This window comes from Halichoeres trimaculatus, unplaced genomic scaffold (genome assembly GCF_033239565.1).
Source record: "Halichoeres trimaculatus isolate MK-OKI-2021-1 unplaced genomic scaffold, fHalTri1.1 fHalTri1_scaffold_19, whole genome shotgun sequence".
NCBI classification, from domain to species: Eukaryota; Metazoa; Chordata; class Actinopteri; order Labriformes; family Labridae; genus Halichoeres; species Halichoeres trimaculatus.
Genome location: NW_027437197.1, coordinates 17,689,554 through 17,712,132, shown reverse-complemented (window position 1 = coordinate 17,712,132; position 22,579 = coordinate 17,689,554). Strand labels below are relative to the sequence as shown.

General features: G+C 40.4%; 1 protein-coding gene across 2 annotated transcripts in view; it reads right to left on the bottom strand.

Moving 5' to 3' along the window:
* The window catches only part of LOC141808875 (glypican-6-like), a 100,044-nt gene that overhangs the window by 20,475 nt on the left and 56,990 nt on the right, over positions 1-22,579 (bottom strand). The window contains exons 5-7 of one of the 2 annotated variants that reach the window (XM_074695634.1): positions 15,479-15,609; positions 14,664-14,807; positions 13,645-13,674 (exon numbers count right to left, since the gene is read on the bottom strand). In XM_074695634.1, coding sequence (XP_074551735.1) covers positions 13,645-13,674; positions 14,664-14,807; positions 15,479-15,609 — 305 coding nt within the window. The remainder of the gene's footprint in view (positions 1-13,644; positions 13,675-14,663; positions 14,808-15,478; positions 15,610-22,579) is intronic. The other variant, XM_074695635.1, reaches the window with a different exon arrangement.

Below are 22,579 nucleotides of genomic sequence, written 5' to 3'. Positions count from 1 at the left end.
TATCTGCTACTCTGTGTACAAAGGGAATTAGAGCCACTTTACAGAACATTAACTTAGATTTCATGATTGAGTTTTAAAATTGAGGCAATAAAATTAAATTTCAGAGGAAATATGTTGATTTTCCATTAATTTAAGTATATTTTTAGTCTCTTTGTTATTCTTAAGGAGAGGATTAGAGGAGCCCTACATACATTAAAAAGAGGGGATTTATCTTTCCAGGCTTCACAGTGTCCTACTGGTGCACCCTATAGTTGCTTTTTATGTTTTACAGATGAAAAAATCTCTACCTTTCTCACAATCTCTGTCTGAAATACTGTTTTAGCTCCTGTCTTTAAGGCCCCCTGCTCTAGAAACCCCCTTTATTAGATATCTTCCATTTCGTTTCATTTTCCACCACTTATCCAGGTCCGGGTCACAGGGGCAGCAGTGCCATCAGTGAAGACCAATGGCCCCTGTCCCCCGGCCACGTCCACCAGCTCCTCTGGGGGGATACCAAGGCGTTCCCAGGCCAGTCGAGAGATATAATCTCTCCACCGTGTCCTGGGTCTACCCTGGGGTCTCCTTCCAGTTGGACATGCCCGAAACCCTTCCACAGGGAGGCGTCCAGGAGGCGTCCTCACCAGATGCCCAAACCACCTCATCTGGCTCCTCTCGATGCAGAGGAGCAGCGGCTCTACTCTGAGCCTCTCCTGGATGTCCGAGCTCCAACCCTATCTCTAAGGCTCATTTCAGCCGCTTGTATCCGCAATCTTGTTCTTTCGGTCACTACCCACAGCTCCTGGCCATAGGTGAGGGTCGGGACATTGACCGGTAAATTGAGAGCCTTGCCTTCTGGCTCAACTCTTTCTTTACCATGACGGACCAGTATAGCATCTGCATCACTGCCAACGCCGACCCAATCTGTCTGTCGATCTCTCGCTCCATTTGCCCCTCACTTGTGAACAAGACCCCGAGATACTTGAACTCCTCCACTTGGGGCAAAGACTCTCCCCCAACCTGGTATGGGTAACCCACCCTTTTCCAACTGAGAACCATGGCCAATAGGACCACATCATCCGCAAAAAGCAGAGATCCTGACTCCCTCCGCCACTTGACTGAGCCTAGAAATCCTGTCCATAAAAGTAATGAACAGAATCGGTGACAAAGGGCAGCCCTGGCGGAGTCCAACCCTGACTGGGAAAGAGTTAGACTTATATCTTCCATTTCTGGCTCCTCAAAAATTATTTAGACTTAATGTATGTAAGGTAAATGAAGAATAAAGATCCTTTACCCCTGCAGAACAGAAGTAGAAACACCATAATGTGAATGTATTCAGTTTTAAGTGAGTTATTTTAAACAGCAGTAAGTGAAAGTCCACCCTCAGAATTCAGAGTGTTCATTCGTTCATTAACAAACATAAATAATGCAGGATCTTCCTCTGAGGGGTGACCTAAAGATCTACCACACATTACGACTGTCTGTTAGAATAATTAAGATTCAGAAAATACAACCCTAACTCTTCCATGCAGCCTGTTTCAGATGAATGCATCATCCTAACAGTGGTTTGAAGCGACAGAAGGCAGAGATTAATCAACCTGTAGTTCCTCTGGCCAAAGAACTCTCTAGAAACCTGTGTCTCCAAAAACCTCATCTTATCAAGTGGATAAGATATTGTTTTAATTACAGTTTATTAAAAAAAACTGAAGTCTAATTCAGCTTGAAAGAGGGGGTGTTCTGCTTTCCCATATTTGAAACATGGTTATAAAGTAACAAGACGGATGTTCAAACTAAACCTGTGCAGATTTTCAACTTGCTGCTGACTCATATGTTGTGAAAATCCCTGAATCTGTCTGTAAACTGTTTAAAACTTTCCATCCTAAAATAGCATGATATTTTTTTACAAGATCATCACTAATTCAAATGCCAATCTCTGCCCATAGTGCTGCCCCTGTAAGGCCTCCAGAGGAATGGCCAATCAGAGGAAAGGGGTCTGTGGAGCAGGGAGCCTTAAAGAGACAGCAGCCAAAACAAAGTGTTCCAGACAGGGGCCAGATTTGTAACGACGACCCAAAATTTTTCGATGCTAAGCCCAAAATGTAACAACTTGTTATAAGCTTTTGTTACAAACCAGGCTTAAATAAGGTTTTCTACCAGTGAGAGAAAAATAGAGATTTATTTGTGCTGTAAATTATATAAGGATACTACTGCTGTACCAGAGAGACGGTATAAAGCCAAAAAAGCAAAATACCCTCCATACACATCAATATAAACAAGTCTCATATTTTCATGTTTCCCTCCAACCATTGTGTTAGTGCACTGCAAAAAGCTGAAATCTTATCAAGTGTTTTTATCTTGCTTTAAGTAAAATTTGTCGGTATGAGCCACATGCAATTTATCATTCCAGAAAAATGTCTTGTTTCAAGTTGTTTTTTGACAAAATTGAGGTCTGAGTTGCTTGTAACAAGTAAAAAAAAATTCTGTCAATGGAGCAAGAAAAAAATGCCACACTGGAAAAATGGAAATTTTATCAAGTGTTTTTGTCTTATTTTCAGTAGAAAATGTCTTTTTAGACGTAAAACAAGCCAAATTCACCTGATGAATCCAGAAAAATGCCTTGTTTCAAGTTGTTTAAAGACAAAAAAGACAAAACGACAAAAAGTAAACTTTTCTTGTTCCATTGGCAGATTTTTTTTGTTATCGTTACAAGCAATCCAGACCTAATTTTTGTCTTTGAACAACTTGAAACAAGAGATTTTTCTGGACTGGTCAGGTGAATTTGGCCTGTTTTAAGTCTAAAAAGACAATTTTTAATGAAAATAAGACAAAAACACTAAATAAAATTTCAATTTTTTTGAAGTGCAGAAAATGTGCTTAAAACCAAAATAATGTCTAAATACAAGTAACTTTTCTCTTGTTCCATTGGCAGATTTTTTCAACTTGTTACAATCAATTCAGACCTCATTTCTGTATTTAAATAACTTAAAACAAGACATCTTTCTGGACTGACCAGGTAAATGTGGCTCGTATCAAGTCTGAAAAGGCTTTTTTAGCAGTTTTTTGAAGTGTGAGAAACAGTTTATCAAGAGTAACACACAAGCAATCTCACTGACAGCTTTGGTTAAGTTTGACACTTTTCCTGAATACTGCATTGAATTTTATCTAAAAGTGACTGTCTAAGGAACATTCATTGATTTTACATCCTGACTTTGATCACTCATCAACAAGCAAAGAAGCTGGAATAATTTATGTAGAGAAGGATTTGGTGTTTTTGTGAATAAACATGCCGTAAATGTTAAAAACCCCTGGTTACTGCAGACATTTTTATGGGAAATCCCAAGATATCATTTACTGGCATCCAACCCTGTCCCACACCAGCTCCACCCAAGCTTCCCCGTTTTCCCAAACTGGTGACGAGCCGTAAACCTGAAACACAAACATACAGCTTGAGAAAATATCCTTTCAAAGACCTGTGGCTGATGGACAATGAGTCAGGAGGCAAAAGTAGATCAGCACTGCGTGATGCTTGGTCTGAGACTCAGAGAACACAACGTACTTTCACTGCAGGGTGAGCAAACAGCGCAACACGATATGTCACACACGTGCCTTCAGGCGCACGTCTGTTGTGTAATGTAGATGGTGGTGAAAGGTTCACATTTGAGTTTGCAACATTTTCAGAAATAGAAGGTACTTTCTCTGTTACTTCAGCAACAATAAACACAGCTGTTCAAGGAAACGTCGTGTCTGACCACTGACCGAGACAGACTGCTGTTTACTGCACAGGTGGTTAGCCTGAAGAAAAAACAAATACTCAATCTGTGAATCCCTGTAAAGTGATAAATTATGAATGGACATGGAGATTGGCAAACGTATCTGTAGGTTTGTTTATTTCTTCAAATATCTCCAACAGGAAATTATTTGAGAATGAGCAGGTTGAAGACAAAACTGTCTTTATTTTGTGTTAAACTGTTCCCTGAACTCTCATGCCAAATGCCTTCTCCAGCTTTGCGAGGTCTCCGAACGAAAACGTACGAGCTGGGTTAGAATCTGTGGAATCTACATAATTGCAGAGCTTGGGCAGGAATCGTTGATACAACTCCTCAGAGGATGGAGCTGTGGATAAGCTCACTTTGCTTCCATTAAGCTGTATCCAAAACAAGAATGTTTCACTGGCTTGTTCCTGGACGTCAGGAGTATAATGCTAGGGTCAAGGTTTTGGGAAAGGAGTGGTTGTTTTTTTGTTTCCAGACAACTGACTTCAAAAACCACATACGGATGTTTTAGTCAGTGTTTCCTACTGCAGATAAAATATGAGACAGAGAAGAAGACTTAGTAAAACTGAATATTCATGCACATAGTGCGATACTGTTGCAAATCATAACTGTACTAAGTGAGACGGAGAATAATTTATCCTAACATGAAAGGAAGCAGAGGATAAAAGTGATACCATCGTTTCAAATAACCCACCATGAATGAAAATAGATCCACTTCAATCTTACCCAACCACATAAAAACAAAAAACGCCTTCTTGCACCTTTTCTTCATCCACACTCTTACTCCTCACCAGAGTCATGGGTGGCTGCAGCTCAAAGCAGGTAAAAGCCTGGTCACATCACGGCTGCCTCTAACAAACACAGACAGACAATCACAAAGCTACACCTAACTGCAGATTAGTGACCTGTGAGGGGCCGCTTCAAGAAACTAGAGAAAAGAAAAAATAGATCTGAACTTTCTTGCTGTGAAGCAGAAATTCTCAAGCATTGATCCACACAGCTGTCACATTTTCTTACTCTTAGAGGAAGAGCCAAGAGGAGAACAGTGATCATCTCTTTGGACTTGAGTGTCTCCCAATTATTGATGCTCTTATAAGAGCAACAACACAGACACTAGACCTGGAGAAGCTGTGTTTGTGCCGACTTGTTAAGGGAGGAGACTGTGGGCAGGTTGCTCATTTTACAGGTTTAACACAAACAGGTGTCAGCTCATCATGCCTCCATCTTCCCTGGTGGATTGATGCAAACATGTTAACGTGTACTGAAATACCCTCAGTTACAGAAAAAAGTGAGGACGTCATGTGTTGTGTCTCACTCTTTAGGAGGAATGAACAGGGGTGTGAACAGCACAGGTCTGGAAAAAACAGCAGCTGCAGCATCACAGGGAGGTGAGTCCAGGAATAGAGGATTTTAACAAGTCTGTGGTGGGGAACTTTACGTATTGTCAACTTTGGCACCCCCTGTGGACATAGTGATGCATCTGTTCTCACTGCTTATCTTATCCTTAAAACTCGAAAATCTCATCTTGTTTTCATTTCACAGTTTTACGATAAAATAATTGCTGAGGACAAACTAAAAAAAAGACTCTGAGTGTCCTATAAACTGGTTTGCTGTCTGTTGCTATTACAACCCTAATTCCAAAAACATTTGAGCAAGAAATGTGGGGAATTTTTTTTTTTTGATGATTTGAAACTCATTTTAATGCTTCATTCAATGACATCAAAATTGGAAATGAACAATTTTAGTGTTTAACAGAAAAAATGTGCTTGATTTTGGCTTGAAGGCAGCAACACATTTCTAAAACAGTTCAGACTACGACATCAAAACACTAAAAAAAAAATTACGCATTGCTGAAAAAAACATAAAAAAACATTCCCAACTGATTTGGTTAAATTTTCATCAGGGTACAAAAAAGGGTGTTCAGTGTAAAGTTTCTTAGAGGTGAAAACTTAAAGAGGGGTTTTCCACTATGTGAGAGACTGTGTGAGGCAGTAGTTCAAAAAATTTGATCAAAAAATGTTCCTTGACCTTAAGCTGCAAAGAATTTGATGGTTTCATCATCAACAGTATGTTTTGTTAAAAGTATTAGACAATCTGATGAAGTCTAAGGGCACTGCACAAACAAAAGACGTGACTCTGTAGTGGAAATCACTGCGTGGGCTCATGATCAACTGTGAACATGGTCACAGCACCCACAAATTGTCATTGGACCTGCACCATGAAAAACCCCACAAAACTGGGCTGGAGAACATGACTTGTGATGTCACAGCTCCCTGGCCAATCACATTCCTGTAGGTGCTTATTTCTAAAAGAGAAGATGAAATTCTGCTGCTCCTGGAGTTTGTTTCGCCACTAAAAGTCAGGACAGGTCAGTCTAACTTTCACAAACAAAGTTTGAGGAAAAACTTGAAAAATAAATAGAGTTCTCTGTTTTTTACCCTCATTTAACCTCACATATTTCTGCTCTGACTCCATATTGGAAACCGATATGAGTGTTCTCGAAAGTGTCTTGCCCGTTTCCAAGAAGATTATTTTCTACAGTATTCTGAAAGGCTTTTTTTCTGCTTGGAGCAGGAGTCGGGAATTGCTGTGGCAAGTCTCGACTAACCTTGGGGGTGTACGCCTGAGTGTTTGTGAATGAATTTTTGACTATGGTTTTCAAAAATGTTTACTTTCTCCAACTATTCAAACAATGTCTGGCTTGGCTTATCCACAGACGGAGAAAAGGGGGGACGTCGAGAGTAAATTATATCTGCACAGATGAAAGGCAGCAACAATTTGTGTACAATCACAGCTTTTAGGGTTGATGCCTACGTCCAGCCATCGAGCTTCTGTCATATTTGTGAGTACAAAAACAAAAAAACATGGTATTGAGAAGCCACTGAGGAACAATCAAGTGAAAACCAGACTTGGAAATAAAGGTGGTTACAGAAAGAGGCGACAGAGTGCTCAATGAATAATCACAACTTGAACATTTACTGGAAAACTGGTCTTGTAGTCACTCTTGTTAAATGTGAAATGAAAACATTGTCTTCCTCAGGCTGTGACAAAAAATGAAAGTGGTTATGACCAGTCCAGATCCATCACTGCCTTTTAAAGAGCTATGAATTCCAGGTGTTTCTCATTAAAGATAAAAACTTAACAACTCTTTAAGAACGATAAATGATCTCATTTTGCTGCTTTTCCTAGAAGTCAGCTTTGTGAATTAATTATAGATGTTAGAGCTGGACTTGGTTTTCATTTATTAACACTCAGGGATGAGTGTGCACATGAATAGCATTTGCTGGGGATTTTTTAACGAGTTAATTTCAAACATTATTGAAACACGTCTCAGAATGACGACTGCGAAACGAAGACCTGATAAAAAGCCACTAAAGAGTCCAAGAACAAAGCGTTTACTTATGAAAATCTTGTTCCCTGCAGAGTCTTTCTACACTCTCGTTTGTCTCGACTTGTTTTCATTGTTTGTGCTACCAAACAGATAAAATATGAGCCGTGTATTACACAAGGGGGACACAAAGAAACAAGGCTAAATTGAACTGCACCAAACTTGTTACAAATGTCAAATTAAAAGCACCGCCTCTTATCCTTAATACGGCTCAGACTCTGACAGTCTTTTTTTGCCTTTATCCCCTCTTTGGACTTTCAAATCTCCATTTCTCTCCAAGCTTTGAGGGTGTGTGCTCTGACAGAATGTCAGGCAATTAAACAGTCATGGCTCATTGAGCTGGAGGTGGGCCCGCTCCCCCAGGCTGCTCTATAGGCAAACACAAGAATTGAAGGCAGGCCCTCCCCGACATCCTTTGCACATTCTGTGGCTCACAAACTTAGCGCAACACCCAGACAAGAAGTTTTTATCAAAGGACACTTTAAACTACCGTCAACTTTCACAGGGCTGAACAGTGTCACTGTCACGGGTAATTATCCTGCGCCAGAATGTAAACGGGGACAGTGTGTGGGACAACAAAGATGTTCTCCCGCAGAGATCCCTGTCATGTTCCTGCTGCAGGATAAACACATACAGTAAGCGCTGCTGCCTCAGTGATGGCACCAGGCAGCTCAGAGACAAGACTCACACCTTCATGCTGACACACCTCGTGTTCGGCGTACAGGCGTTCAGACAATAACAGCTAACAGCTTCAATTAAGATATGCACCGACAGCTGCAGGCAAAAAGTAATTATTATTCACATTTTTAAGTCTCAAGTGTATCAGACACACAAAGAGTCACATTAAAGATACTCAGGAAAAGCAACAAAACTTTCCAACTATCAGTTCACCTCAAAAAACACAGACAGAAATATAAGTAATCTGAGTGAAAGAAGCATAACCTGACGACCTCTCTCATTTCTCCGGTTAGTGATCTCTTATTGCTAAATACTGACAGATACATCTATATGCAAATGAAGAAGAGTATTTGTATCTGTGCACTTGTATGAGATTAACTACAAAGATAAAAATGCTGATGTAAAAATATGAATTGGTCAGTTTTGTGGGCTTCATTTGACTGTAACTTTTAAGGCTGGGACAATATGCTATTCTTGCGATTTGATTTAAATTGCGATTTTTGGATATTTATGAATTTTGTGATTTTTAGTTTGCTTTTTTAACACCAGACCATACGAAAGTAAAATGATGATGATGTCTACAGACTATATCAGGAGCTATATTTTCCCATAAAATGCACATCACATGAGTCAGAGAGAAACATTTCGCCCTCTGCTGGAGAAAAGTGGTAACATTTTTACAATCCAGTTTATAAACAAAGACTCTGAAATCCTGATATATCGATTTTCCATTTTTTCTCCCACCCCTAGTAACTTCGATATCACTCATACATTTCATCTCATCTCATCTTCTACTCCTTATCTGCGTCTGGGTCACGGGGGATGCCATCAGCAAAGACCAGCAGTCCCTGTTAGGGATGCACCGATCTGATCCTGGTATCAGGTATCGGGAATCGGGTATCGGCGCTGATCCAGCCCCTAAAAGCTGGATCTGGTATCTGTTTGGAAAGGATCGGTCCAAATTTGACACTAAAGCTAAACTATGATTTAGTCTACAAGGTATAACATTTTACAATTAAATAGTTATTTCTGTAAATTCTGAAGCACTTTTTTTAAACAAAACTGCTGTTAAACATTTAAACACTTATAGTTTAAATAAATATTAAGTTCAGTAATTCCATATGTACTCATTTTATGTCTTTTACTCAAAACATTACCAGTCTTATCCCACAGTAGAGCATGCAGCTTATTATTCAACGCTGGTACCGGATCAGGATTAGTTTCAGTTGATACCCCAAGCCCAGGAATTGGTATTGGTATCAGGACCAGAAAATCTGGATCTGTGCATCCCTAGTCCCTGTCCTCAGCCACTTCCGCCAGCTCCTCTAGGTGGGATACTGAGGTGTTCCCAGGTCAGCTGAGAGATATAATCCCTCCATCCTGTCCTTGGTCTACCCTGGGGTCTCCTCCCAGCTGGGCATGCCTGAAACACCTCCCCAGGGAGACGTCTAGGAAGCATCCTCACCAGATGCCTGAACCACCCCATCTGGATCACTCCTGAGCATGAGCATGCAAAAATATCTTGGGTTCTCAAGAAATTTTCTCCAAAGCTTTTTTTTTCTTTATATACTGTTCTAGTTTTAGGCACATATCCTGTTTTGCAGCACATATGTCAGCCAGCCCTCATCACTGTAACACACATGGAGCAAAAAGCATAAAATGAGCTGATAACACAAGGCCAGGGAACGTATGCATCATCTGAAGGTATTCCTCAGTGATCTAGTTCACTTTAAGTTAAAAACCAGCCTTTCTGTTCAGAACTTGTACTTTGAGCTTGATCTGCTGGAACGAGCTCACAGCAGATGTGTGTGGCATCTTAAACATACGACCTCAACCGACATATATAATTCAATGCTGGCTGAACAAACCAAAGCAACCGTGGAAGTAGCTCAATATTTCCACAACATGACTCATCACGACATGAAGGTTTTGGCGACTTATATAACTTTAAAGTTCAGAATACCAAATGCAGACTGACTGATCCGCCAACACTGTCCTTGTGTTTTATTTACGATAAGCAGAGAGCGTTTTGTTTAAGCGCTCAGCATAGGGTCCCTTTTAATTTGGGAGATTTAACAACTGACTGAATGCACTTGTCAGCACTCACAAAAACCAAAGAGCCTCGATCAAAGAAAAGCAGCAAGTCCTTCTGTTTAGGAAGCTGAATCAGCAAATGTCTCGTTTGTGCTAAAACAATTACTGCAGCTGAAATACGATGATTAAAATAAGTGGCAATTATCTTCTTCTTGATTGGCTAATCGTTAAATCTACTAATAGTTGAAGCCTTAAGAGGATTATTTTAAAAAGAGGCTTGAAGGACAGGCTCTCAGACTTTGGAGCTTTTTGCTTTAAAGTAATATAACTCGTGAAGTCAAAGAGAGAAAAAGAGGAGAGGGAGAAGGTGATAACATGCAACAAAGAGCTAAAACTTAAATTGAACCAGAACTGTGTGTCTTAATCACTCAGCCAAGACGCTGCACTGACCTCAAGTTATTATTCCATCCAGGAGTTGAAGCTCAGAGGCTTGTCTTCTCCTGTTAACGCTGGGAACATCTAAGCCTCAGACACTTGTTTTCTCTGCTCGTGAGTCAAAGTAAGGTTTGTAAATGCCTTTGTATTTACACGAGATCTCCAGACAGACACCGTGGATGTGAAAGGGCTCCTTTCTGGCGAAGAACCAACAGATAATTATTACCTGATTCTGCACTTTCTCTGGGCTCTGCTGAGCTTTAAAGCATGTTTCAGCTCATTGTTTTGGTGTTACGGCTTGCAACTCTGCTGTTTGGGTTCACTTGAGGTTTTTTGCAGACACAGCAGGCAGCTGTTTTCAGCAGGGGGAAAAAACACCCTAATAAACCCAGTAGACACTTTCTGCACAGCACCAAATAGCAGGGAGACAAAGTTAACGACGAGATGGTGAACATAGTGGAGCAGATAGCAGCTTAAGAGTCAGGCGTTTACCTCGGGAATTAGGGGAGACTGAAAAACAGAGGTGAAGGATGCTCGAGATGTGACTCTTTGTATCTGTTGGATCTTTATAAAAGCACATTTTTGCTAAAAATTCACACTTATACTTAAAAATACTTAAAATACCAGTGCTGCTTTTGGAGATGGAAAAGAAAATATGTGCAAGTGTTCTCTTGTTGTCTTATTCGACAAAGTTGTCAAACACTAGAGGTGGACGACACTGGGAATTTTGGTATCAATCCAATCGCAAGTCAATACAGGGCCAGTTTCGCTAATACTGATACCAATACTTTTTAATATTTAAGGTTGATGTATCATCAGACTGCTGACTTAAAGGTGTTTTGTGATTTTTTTCTTTTGATTATGTTGTAAAAACCTTGGACAGAATTTGAGCAAAGTTTAAAGGTGACTACAAAATAATTTAGTGTCATGATAAACATTTATATTCACAAACAACAGAACAGAAACAAAACAAATTTTCCCCCAAACATTTTTTTGTGTTAAATTATTTTCTTAAGAGAATAAAGTGCAAAAAAGTATCACTTTGTGGTAAAATTAAAACAAAATCTTTTTGAGGTACAGAGTTGAAGACCACAATACAATAAATAAATAAATACAAATCTCCCATTGTTACTCTAATTTTTTTTGAATAATAAAACACAACAAATTACCACACCAAAACAAATGTCATAAAAAAGTTTTTTTTCAAACAAATTTCTTTTTTCCAGTAGAACTGTCAATAAAAAAAAAAAAGATTTAAAAAAAGATTTTTTTCCCTCTAGTACACTTCTGTTTTTTCTTGAATAAACAAAGTGAAAAATAATCACTTGAGAAGAAATGAAAACATTTTTTTCTTTTTAGGTAGAGAGCAGAAAAAGTCAGGTCCCCACTTTTAGGAGAAAAATGCAGGAGAAAAAAACTAAACTAAACTAGAGTATAGATCTTTTCACACTGGCATCATTCGACATCAATGCCAACGTTGGTATTGATACTATGGATATTTGGATTGATTCGCCTACCTCTATCAAACACTTCATAAGCGCTGAGACTCACACACAGCTTCCAGAATTAATTGGTGATCCTACTTTTCCTTAAGGTTTTGATGAAAGTAACCATTTGGCCTCTGAACATGCAACTTCCCATGTTCAGAAACTCATTGCAAATGCTTGAAAAATCATCCTAAGAACAACAGAAAAAAGTTTCCACCCATGATAATGATGAATTGGATGAAAGATGCTCAGGACATGACTTTCTGTATCTGCTGGATCTATAAAAGAGAACACACTGCAAAAAAGTGCAATCTTACCGAGTGTTTTTGTCTTATTTCCAGTGAAAAATGTCTTTGTAGACTAAATATGAGCCACATTCACTCGACCAGTCCAGAAAAATGTCCTATTTTTAAGTTGTTTAAAGAGAAAAGGAGGTTTGAATTGCTTGTAGTGAGTAAAGAAATCTGCCAGGAAAAATGTGCTTGTATTAAGACCTGTTTCGAGCAAATCAGACCTCATTTTTGCCTTTAAATAACTTGAAATAAGACACTTTTCTGGACTGGTCAAGTGAATGTGGCTCATATTAAATCTAAAAAGACATTTTTCATTGAAATAAGACAAAACACTTAGTAGATTTCCGTTTTTAGCAGTGCATTTTTGCTTAAAGTTTCACTTTTTTTTTTACTTAAAATAACATTAGCTTTAGAGATACTGACAAAAAAGTTGTTTAACACTCCATAAGTGTGTGTGTTTGTTATGTCAGGTTGCCATCAGCTGATTGCAGCTAAAATCTCAAGAAAAGACACCGAGCAAATTCTCCTTTTTTACCCACCATGAAGTAAACAAACCTTAATTGCAGCACATTACAGAAATGTCACGATTTGCGGCTTCCTGTGGCCACCATGATCAGCATTGATTCCTCTGGCACACAGACATTGATAATGGTTCTCTGCCTGCAGAAAGTCATTTTACAAGCCCCTGGAGCGCTGTTTTGGAAAAGTGTCCTTTAAATTCCCTTAAAAATATCCTGTTTGTCTATTTTTAAGTGTAAATAAAGTAAGAATCTGCTTCTGCACACTGGTGCAGTTACTGTTTGTCAAAAATAAGCTCCTGTCACTGAGCTCTATCTTGTGAGATTCTCCCAGCAGGCTAATTGCCTGGTTATTCATGAGCAGTCTGGAGCCCCCACTTCACCCCGGCATTAGAGCAGATGCTGGCTGCGACACTCCTCTCAGCTGCTCTTCACAGCTCACCCTCTGCCAGCTCTGATGGAGTCGTGTCACCTGCTCACCGGCCGCCTTTCCTCAAGGAGTTGACTCCATCAGCTTTAAGGCAATGATAGCCCAGACTTGGAAGAGTCCAAAATAGATACAGAACAGAGGATGAGAGGAATGCATGTCAGAGTAATCCTCGCTGGATGTGGACACCGTGGCACATGTTCAACAAATCCCAGTGTATTGGACACCTCACGTTAAAATGTCATGTTTCACAGCTGATATTCTAATGCCACAGCACACCACAGGAGCTATTATGGAAGACGCCCTGCATCAGGCCCTCTATTAAAATCCAGCCAAACGCTCCATCACTGCAGAGTCAGTGACACTGGGTGACACTGACTCCCATGTGACGGGAAAATGACACGATGAGTGACACTTAGCACACCAAGTGCAGCATACCGCTGGGATTTACAGGTCACAGTGCTTGTTTAGTGTAAATCTTTTTTGCTCAGAGCGCATTCCTGTGTACCCACAACCACAGAATAATAAAGCACGTTATGTGCTTCCAGTCAAATTTCATTAAACAGTTAAGGACAGCACCTCCAGCAGCAGAAGGAAAAAAAAAAGGAATTAGGTATGAAATTTTTGAACCTTACACTGTGTTGCATCGCATTCCAAACAATCCTCTGGTTTGCAGCATAAAGGCAGGGAGACAGAAAGGCTTAATTATTCAGTGTAGGTGGAAGAAATCGTTGACGGGCATGCAAAGCGAAAAAGGAAAGCGCTGTATAGAAGACATCAGAAACTGCGTGGCAAATGAATGAGATTGTGCATAAACATAATTAGTATTGAGTGAAGCAAATATCTCACTTATTGTTTTGGGATTCCAGGAGCCTTCTGGCAAAAAGCTGCTGCTTCTCAGATTATGTAATGTTTCACTAAATAACCAATGATTAACCTGACATCAGGATTCTGATGAGTCCTTTTAAAAATGATGGGAGACTGGCTCTTAACATAACAAGTTTGTTGCTCTAAAAGGGTTGTTATGACAAATAATCTTTGGTTTTTGGTTAAAAATAGCTTCAAAGGAGGTTGAATTTGAACAGATTCACTTTGAAAAGGGCTAGAGGCGAGGGAGGAAGGGCACTGTGCCTGCAAAGGTAATCCATGATGAGAACTGTCTCTCAGCCGAATTGGTCTGTCAGCTCCGTGTTAACCTTTACCCTGATGCAGCATTTTAGGCTTCAAGGTTGTTGGAAATGAAAATCCATGTATCAAAGTCCAATCCAGCAAACATTCCAGCTAATCTGAGAGAAAATAAAGGTGTGCTTTACGGCAAACAATTGATACGGTCAGCCTCACAGAATCTATCCGTCAACTCTTTCAGTGCTTTCTTTTCTGTTTGCCAGGTACACAGAGAGGAGAAGGGCGCCGAGCACAGCGCAGAACACCTTCCGTTACCCTCTCGGGCTAAAGCTGTTGATTCGTTAACAAACACAGATCGATAGAGGGGGCCTGAATGGAGGACGAGTACAAAGAATTAATTTCCGGCTCTGGGGGCTTACCATGGCAAATCACCAGCTTTAATCAACAGTGTCAAGTCAGAAAGACAAACGATGTTTACAGGGAACCGCTGTCTCGCCTGAAAACAGCAGCTTCGGCTCGGTCTGCTTACCAGTCTGTCCAGGCTCGTGCCAGCTGCAGTGGTCGGCCGCTCCTCTGGGCTGTACGGCTTGAAGCGAGCGTTGAACACATCCGAAACACCACGGGCAGACCTAGTCATTCCTGCGGGTTTGGGATGGCCGCAGCCTTGAAAAACCTGCAATTACACAACAACACGGGCACCCAGTCGTCAGGGGGTTATATTACACTGGAGGGAGAAAACAGGGAGGGGGGGGCTGTTGTTGTAAAGGTTTGTGACGAATTCCCCCCACACATCACCAGCATGACAGAGCTCTCCATCAAGTTTGGGTGACCACATTGATAGGTGATTCAGCTCGGGGGCTGTGACCGATGCTATTTAAGATGTCAGGGTTAAGTTTTTACGGGCTTTTGGGAAAATACCACATATACTTAAACCATAAACAAAACTGCATCTGCTGCATGGGAAAGCCAGCAGAGCATTTCACTTTTGAATGAGAGCTGGCATCCAGATCTGTGTAGGCAGAAACAAAAAATTCTTCACAACCACCTACATTTTTTTTTCCTTCTGACTACAATTTTGTGGGGAGAGAAAAATGCAGTAAAACACAGGAAACACATTAACTACTGTTAGTTGAACTAAGATTAACTGACCAAACTGAAACGTATAATTCAAATACGAGGCCTAAACTTGGACATAATTAGAACATGTTGGTTTATACACCTTTGACAGCCTTGGACACAGCTCAGCTTGACTCAAGATTCACTCGTTTTTCTCTACAGCTTGACAAACCTGGACCTGTCTGAGGTGTTTTTTGTTCTCTGGGGTTTAAAAAGTAATTGACATACCCTGTAGGAGACCTGGTCACTGTTGTCTTGCATATTCATGATGGCCTCTGAAATCTTCACATCAATAGGCTCCATGACAGATTCAATGTTGAAAGGTCCCTCCAGCCTCTGCGCCACCAGCAGCATGGCATCTGTCAGAGCAGCGGTGAAGAAAAACAAGGAGGGGTGATGGAGGGGAAGAGAGCAGAGGTGCAAACAAGCAAGAGACACTTGGTAAACATCTTTTTAAAACAGTGTCAAGGTAAGAAAAACAAAACTTTATGCAACTGATTTGAAATCTGATTAGGAAATGTTGGATGTTGGTCTCAGTTTTCTTTAGCATTTAAAGATGCTGTGAGGAGGATCTGTTCTAATTGGACTGCCTCGCCACCTTCTGGCCTGGAGTCTCTCGCACACTGTCGTAAATTACTTTTAGTGAGGAGTTTGTTTGTTTTGGAATTAAAAGGAGATCTGATGGAAACAAATTTTCTTTGTTCAAGACAACTTTTTTCTGGATACAATGCGCCAAGGTAAGGGACTTATCAGTACAGTTACGTAGAGCTATAGTTTGAAACGTGACATCAAGCAAACGTTGTAGCAGCCTGCTATATGTAGTGCTATCAGCAGCCTGGTGTTCCGACGTATCTGTAGGCTAATGTGACTGCAAGTAAACATTGTCAGTTTGTAAATAGGTTAGTAGCCCAGCTTGCAGATTGGTGTTCTAAGACATGTCTGTAATGTGTAACATCAGTAAATCCTTGTTAGCTATGTCCTACCAGCTAACATGGATGTCCTGCTGAAACATCCACACAACAAAACACACGCAACTCACTTAGCTGTCATCCCCACCAAGCAGAGCTAACGTAACCTCACTCTTCATTTTATTGATAGACTCTCAAGTTTGAACAGACCACTGCAGAATAACTGCTGACTGTGGGTTGGGATGGACATAATCAAAAACAGTGTAGCACCTGTGTTAGCCTTTAGCTAATGTCTTGGCTAGGGTTGCCAACCATCCCGTATTAGCCGGGACGTCCCATATTTGAGCCAAAAGAGGCGTGTCCCGTACGGGACGTTGTTTGTCCTGGCCTCAGAGGTAAAGGCAAGATGCATATATTTTTTCTCTCTGTGCGCTATGCATTGTGTGTCTGGCTGCCTGCCATGGCCATGCTAACGGTCGTGTGACCCAGTCCCTACTGTGTAGTGAGCATAGACTGTACGGTAGCGAGAACCCCCCCCCATCCCGTATCTCTCTGCCTCAAAGTTGGCAACCCTAGTCTTGGCTAAGTGCACAAGCTAAAGGCTTTTAGCCCTTTTTAAAGTCACTCTCCCATTTAGCTTTCTTCTGCTCTTCTGTCCTTTTCCTGTCCACCATCACTAGAGAATTAGTCACTGAAATTGTTTTTAGCAGAGAAAAACACAGATCTTTGTGTTTTATCTCTTCTCACTTCTAAACTTTGTCAGGCGGTGTGGTGTTGTCACAGAGAGTTTGACTTGCCGTAAATCAATCTGGTCCTGCCTAACCCGATGAGGAGGTTAAGAAGTGGCCACTTAAAATAACCTGTAACCATTAATATTGGCGTTGATAATCTCATTTTAAAGTGTGGATTACAACCAGGCATATATCTAGAAGAGAGACTTTTTCAAGATCACTTTGAAACTCCTCACAGCTGCTTCAAACAAGCACAGACACAAGCTGAGCACTAAGATATAGATGCAAAGAGAGGTTGCAAAAGATGAAATATTTCCTGTAATGTTATCTAATAATTAATACGACATGTCTGCAGCCAGCTGAATTCACAACAACGTTCATTTTTTACAGAGAAAGGTCACTGTGTGTCTGAAAAAAGAACTGTGAGAGTTACTCCATTCACCAAATAACTCTCCTGGACATGACTTCAAGGCATTGTGTGAGAACAATGAGAGTCTCTCAACAGAAAAAAAAATAACTAGGCGTCATATTTTGTATGTTTTAAGCATAAATATGGCTGATACAGAGCCAACACATCCCACAGTGTATCATTCTTCTATGAATTTTCGATGCAATCCGCACACAGCCTGCAGAATTAATTGGCGAGCCTTCTTTTCCGTAAGGTTTTGACAAAAGTAACCACCGGGCCTCTGAACGCGCAGCTTCACAAGTTCAGAAACTTTTCCACCCGTCTCCAAACAGACATGTCTTTCATGCTGCAGTCCAGCTCAGATGTACAGATTCGCAGCGCTGCTGTATTTGCTGTATGTGTTTCGGTCTGCAGGTGTTTTACATAATATATTTTGTTTATGTGGGTTTTCTATATTTGCTCCTGTCCTCTGTATTTGAAGGGCTTTGCGAAATGTGATGCATAACTTGTCAAACTGGGGAAAGTGTTTTCTTCACTCATTTCTGTTTTCTCAAGCTGGTGGAGTTTTTCTTTCTTTTTTTTTAAAGATGCAGCGAGCCAGACTGTGTCAGCTTGCAAAGAAAGAGGGAAGGAAGAAGGTTGATTGCACAGAAAACCTGAAGAATAGCAGTTTCATGCTGCACGTTGCTAGAATCTCATACGAACATTGTAACATAGATTGTAATACTCCGAGATCAGCTGCTCTTCTCTGCTTTGCATTGTGAGATTTCCTCCTGAAATTTAAATGACTTCTTTTTTCAGTACATAAAAAAATCAATAATGAGCGAGTTTGTTCGCTTTGAATGCATCATTTCACTAAAGGTCAAAGCTTTAAACAGCAAACTGTTGTCTTGCCTTTTGATTACCAACACCGACACACACTTCTGGAGCATGAAAGCTTCTCCAGGCAAATTTAATTTTTATGTAGATTGACTCAATCACGTCAACAAATTCTGTTACACAACATGCATCGAAAAGCGCTGATCATGAGTCATTGATTTAATAGAACTTTAGAAAGCCAAGCACTTATTTGCCTCGGCTGCAGGCTGTGAATACTATAAGGTCAATGAATCATTAATATCAGCGCATAGATACGAGCCAGGAGGCCGCGTCGGACACAAAACACTCTGCATTTTCATCCTCACAGACTCCATTTGTTCTCATCACGTTAAATTAAAACTTCTTCCAGTTTTTATATGAGATGTGTTCAAAAGATTTACCGTTTACATCCATGATGGTGCTGAAAGGACTGAGGCTCAAACCATTTTAGCTCAACAACTGCTGTTTCCCTTTGAGCTAACGGGGCTAATTGACATCGCCATGAATCAGAGCTAAAGGGTTTACATACTAATGTGTCACAGTCTCTGTAATGGCAGTGCTGTATTTAAATGGCCTGCCACAGGGAGTTGGACGTTAGCAAACCACTAAGTCATAACTGAGAAAGTCCCAGATCGGGGAGACAGATCCGGAGGCAGCACTTACTCAGTCTGTCCGAAGACGTCCACAGACCTCCCAGGACAAGACCTCACCAGCAGGCTATCATAATGACTCTTCAATTACCTCCTTATGAAAGAAGGTCATCCTGTCATTTGGAGACTATAGAAACACAGGAGTCTTACATTTTGGTGACTGCCTTTTGTTCTTTTTATAAATCTGTTTCAAACATGAAGTGAGCAGAATGCATTTTAGAGAAATATCTTTTCCAAAAGGTTTTGCTTTTATTGTTACTTACACACAAGTATCAGGCAAAAAAAAAAAAAAAAAAAAAAGGTATGTGAACCAAGGTTTTCCTCATTATAGTTTTAGGAGTATTTTATTGATAACAGCTAACCCATTAGTCAATCAAATCAAAGCAACTCCTACTGGAGGAAACAGGGTTTAAAGAGAAGATGCAAATACATGGACTCTGATTGGGATGTTCACATTTAAGTCAAATGAATGATTAAATGTCATAATTATCACTCAGTCAAATTAATTATTAATATTTTCTAATAATGTCAGCTCACAATGTAGAGAGTAGGGAACCTAGAGTGGGAAGATTTAGTGCTTTCAAAGGCTGTAACTGGTGATTTTCAGCCATATGGATCTGCAGTTGTCATATTTAAAACAGCCACTTTGTCCATTTTTAACAGCTGAAAAAACAACAAGAACAACACAGTCCTATTGAATAAAAGCAGAGGTGTCAAGTAACTAAGTGTAAATACTTTACCTTACTTAAGTATAAATTTTGGGTATCAATACTTAAGTGATTATCTTTAGCCAACTTTTTACTGCTACTCCTTACATTTTCAGGCAAATATCTATACTTTCTACTCGACACGTTTTAAAAACGGCCTCGCTACTCCTGTTTCATTCCAGCTTGTCATTGTTTAAAAAGACACACTCCAAAAAAAGATAGAAATCTAGCCTAAAAATTGCTAAAATCAGGCCCTCTGAAAAGAGTCAATTTGATTGTGGATGGATGAGATGTATATACATAATACCATTTCAACACCTGAACACCTCTGTCACTAACGCTGTGTGCCTGTAACTTCTTTGCTAGCTTTGAGTGTTTCTTTATCCAGCTGTTGTTCTTGACTTTCACCAGAGCAAATTAACATGTGGATTTCACCAAACAAGAGTGTGTCATCGGTCATTTAAGTATCATATGATGTGTGTTTGCACTGTTTGCTGGCTGTTCATTGTTGATTGATAACAGCAAGCCAGCCTAAATATTGGCATCCAGGCCTAACTCTGAGTATTGTCATCAGTATTTCAATGGTCGTTTTTCAGATGGAAATCAATCAAGTGTTTCTGAATCAGTTAAGAAAGCTTCAGTGGTATGTTAAATTGGTCGGTTTGATTCTGACTGTTTTCTGGCTGGTTTCTGACCTTTGGACTAGTTGGAATCTAATTTTGTGTTTGACTTGGAAATCAGTCACTTTGAATCATCCTGATCTCAAAGAAAGTACCCTGGATGTCCTTGGATTTGTTTCTTTTGGCTTCTTACATGAGGAGGATGAATGTCTTCCCAAGCGGTGTATTTAAAAGATAATATTCCAGATAATGGGCCAAAGCCGTGACTAAAATTTTGTTGAAACCACATAAATGCTAATAATGGGTCTTTGTGTGGAAAGAAAGTACTGGGTAAGGATGGGCAAACAAAGATCTTCTGGAGAAACACTGTACTCGTGGAAAGAAAATCCAAATGACTTCCTGATAACAGGTCGTCCAGCGCTCCATTCTTCTGGGACCTGAGATTACGAACGGTGGAGGAAAAGGGCTGTGAAACATTAGCTCTGCTCTGGCTCCATTTCCTTTCCAATTATGTCAAGGTCTGAGCCTTTGAAGAGCTCTTCTGTTTGTTTACACTGAAGATTACAAATAGCCTGTGATGCTCGCTGAGATTTTTAATATACAGACTGAGTCTATGCCAGTGATTTCCAACAGAAGCACTTCCATCGTTTCTCTGTGCTACCATATGGTCTGAGTGTGGATGACACCTGCACCAGCAGAAAAACACAACAGGTTTAATATCTATCCCTCCTGGAATATGAGCTGATCAGTGGTTGTAATGTTCTTTCTGACACTCATCTGTCACTTATGGAGGATTTTTCGTGTCTCTTGAAATATTTGGAATCAGGCATTGCCATACAGGCGACTGTTTAATCTAATTATGATGTAAATTCATTCAGCTGCCTCAGGTAAGTCTGCTTACTTTGTCATAACCACACACACACGCACAATCTAAATTCAAGTGTGAGCTCAAAAGCTGTCAAGTGCAAATACTGAATTTAGGTCAAAGGGATCCAACTGGGAGAAACTCACATTTCAAAATAAGAACCAAGAAGAGTGCCTCTGGCATCACAGACGATGGCAATCTTTCCCAACAATAGTGACTTATCTGCAACTTATCAGATGGGCTCAACAAACAGTGGCAGCCGGGAAGTTTGTACACAAGTGAGGAAGCACAGACAGAGAAGAGAAGGGAGGAAAACTGGAGAGCTGAAGCTGATTGGGTCGCGTGAGGCGAGGATACAGCTTCTCCACAGAAGAAAAGCAGCTCCTGCACTGCATGTAGGAAAAACTCAGCTTACATGGAGAATTAATGACCCTCATTTATGACTGCATGAAACCTGGTCCACTGTGGCACCTTTGCCACTCTGAGCCAAATTCTCCCTGCATCACTTTATGGTGCTAAGATGGGCCACTGGCCAGCCGCAGGAAATCTTTTTATCATCACCAAACAGCCATGCAAATAAACGCATCGTGTTGGATTCCAAGCTGAGGGGATTGGAAAGATATTGAGACTTAGCTTTACTGAATACAGCCGTGTAAAACTAAAAGAAAACACGCTGTGAACCACAAATATTGGAGGTTAATAATTCAGTTTGTGGTGTGAAACGTGCTTATTTTCTCTGTCCGGCTAAACAGCTAGAAAAGGAAAAAATCAGAGGAGGTAATATAACTCAGGGCTCTTTACCGAGATTGATGTCCACTTAAATTCAGGCTATGTCAGCCAGAGGCAACCTCCAGCAGACAAGGACAAATAAGGAAAGTGAACAGGCCCATCTACGGCTCTTTGCCTGTGAAGAGCTTCACAGGATGAAAAATGGCCTCGGTGTAATTTGGATTCTGCAAAGCATAGCTCATCTGTGGTTCAGTCAACCAACTAATGGTGCTATATGAAATGGTTTAAAAGTGGGGAAAGGGAAAAAAGCATGTTGCTCCTTGGTCACAAGCTGTCAGGGTAAGAAGAGTCCTTGAACACACACAAACACACGTCCTTGTGTGTTTAGCGGTAAGGAGTAAAAAAAATAGATTTCAAAGCTTTAACAATAATAAAAAAAGAGAGATGGCAACCTCTAGAGGATAACAAACCATAATTTAACTTTAAAGAAAAAAAAAACATAAACAAAAAGAATGAAGAAGGATAAAACTCCTTAAGATGAATTTCTGCATGACGACCGCTGACAAGCTGTTGGACATGCTCGTCTTCCTCTCAAACCTCTAGTGACTTGTTAAGGGCAGCCACGGAGAGGACAGCGTGCTGCAAATCAAAAATACCCTCTGCAGAAAGAAGCATCTCAAAGAGCATATCAAGATTAGATACGAACACGAGACACTCGATGTAGAGCGTAAGTTCTGGGACACACTGGGATACAGAAGTGGAGGCTCGTATGTGACGCATCTCCTGCCTGCTCGATTTTATTGTTCTAAAGGAAATGTGGTTATTTTTGGATTAAAACGTCCAAATGTAATA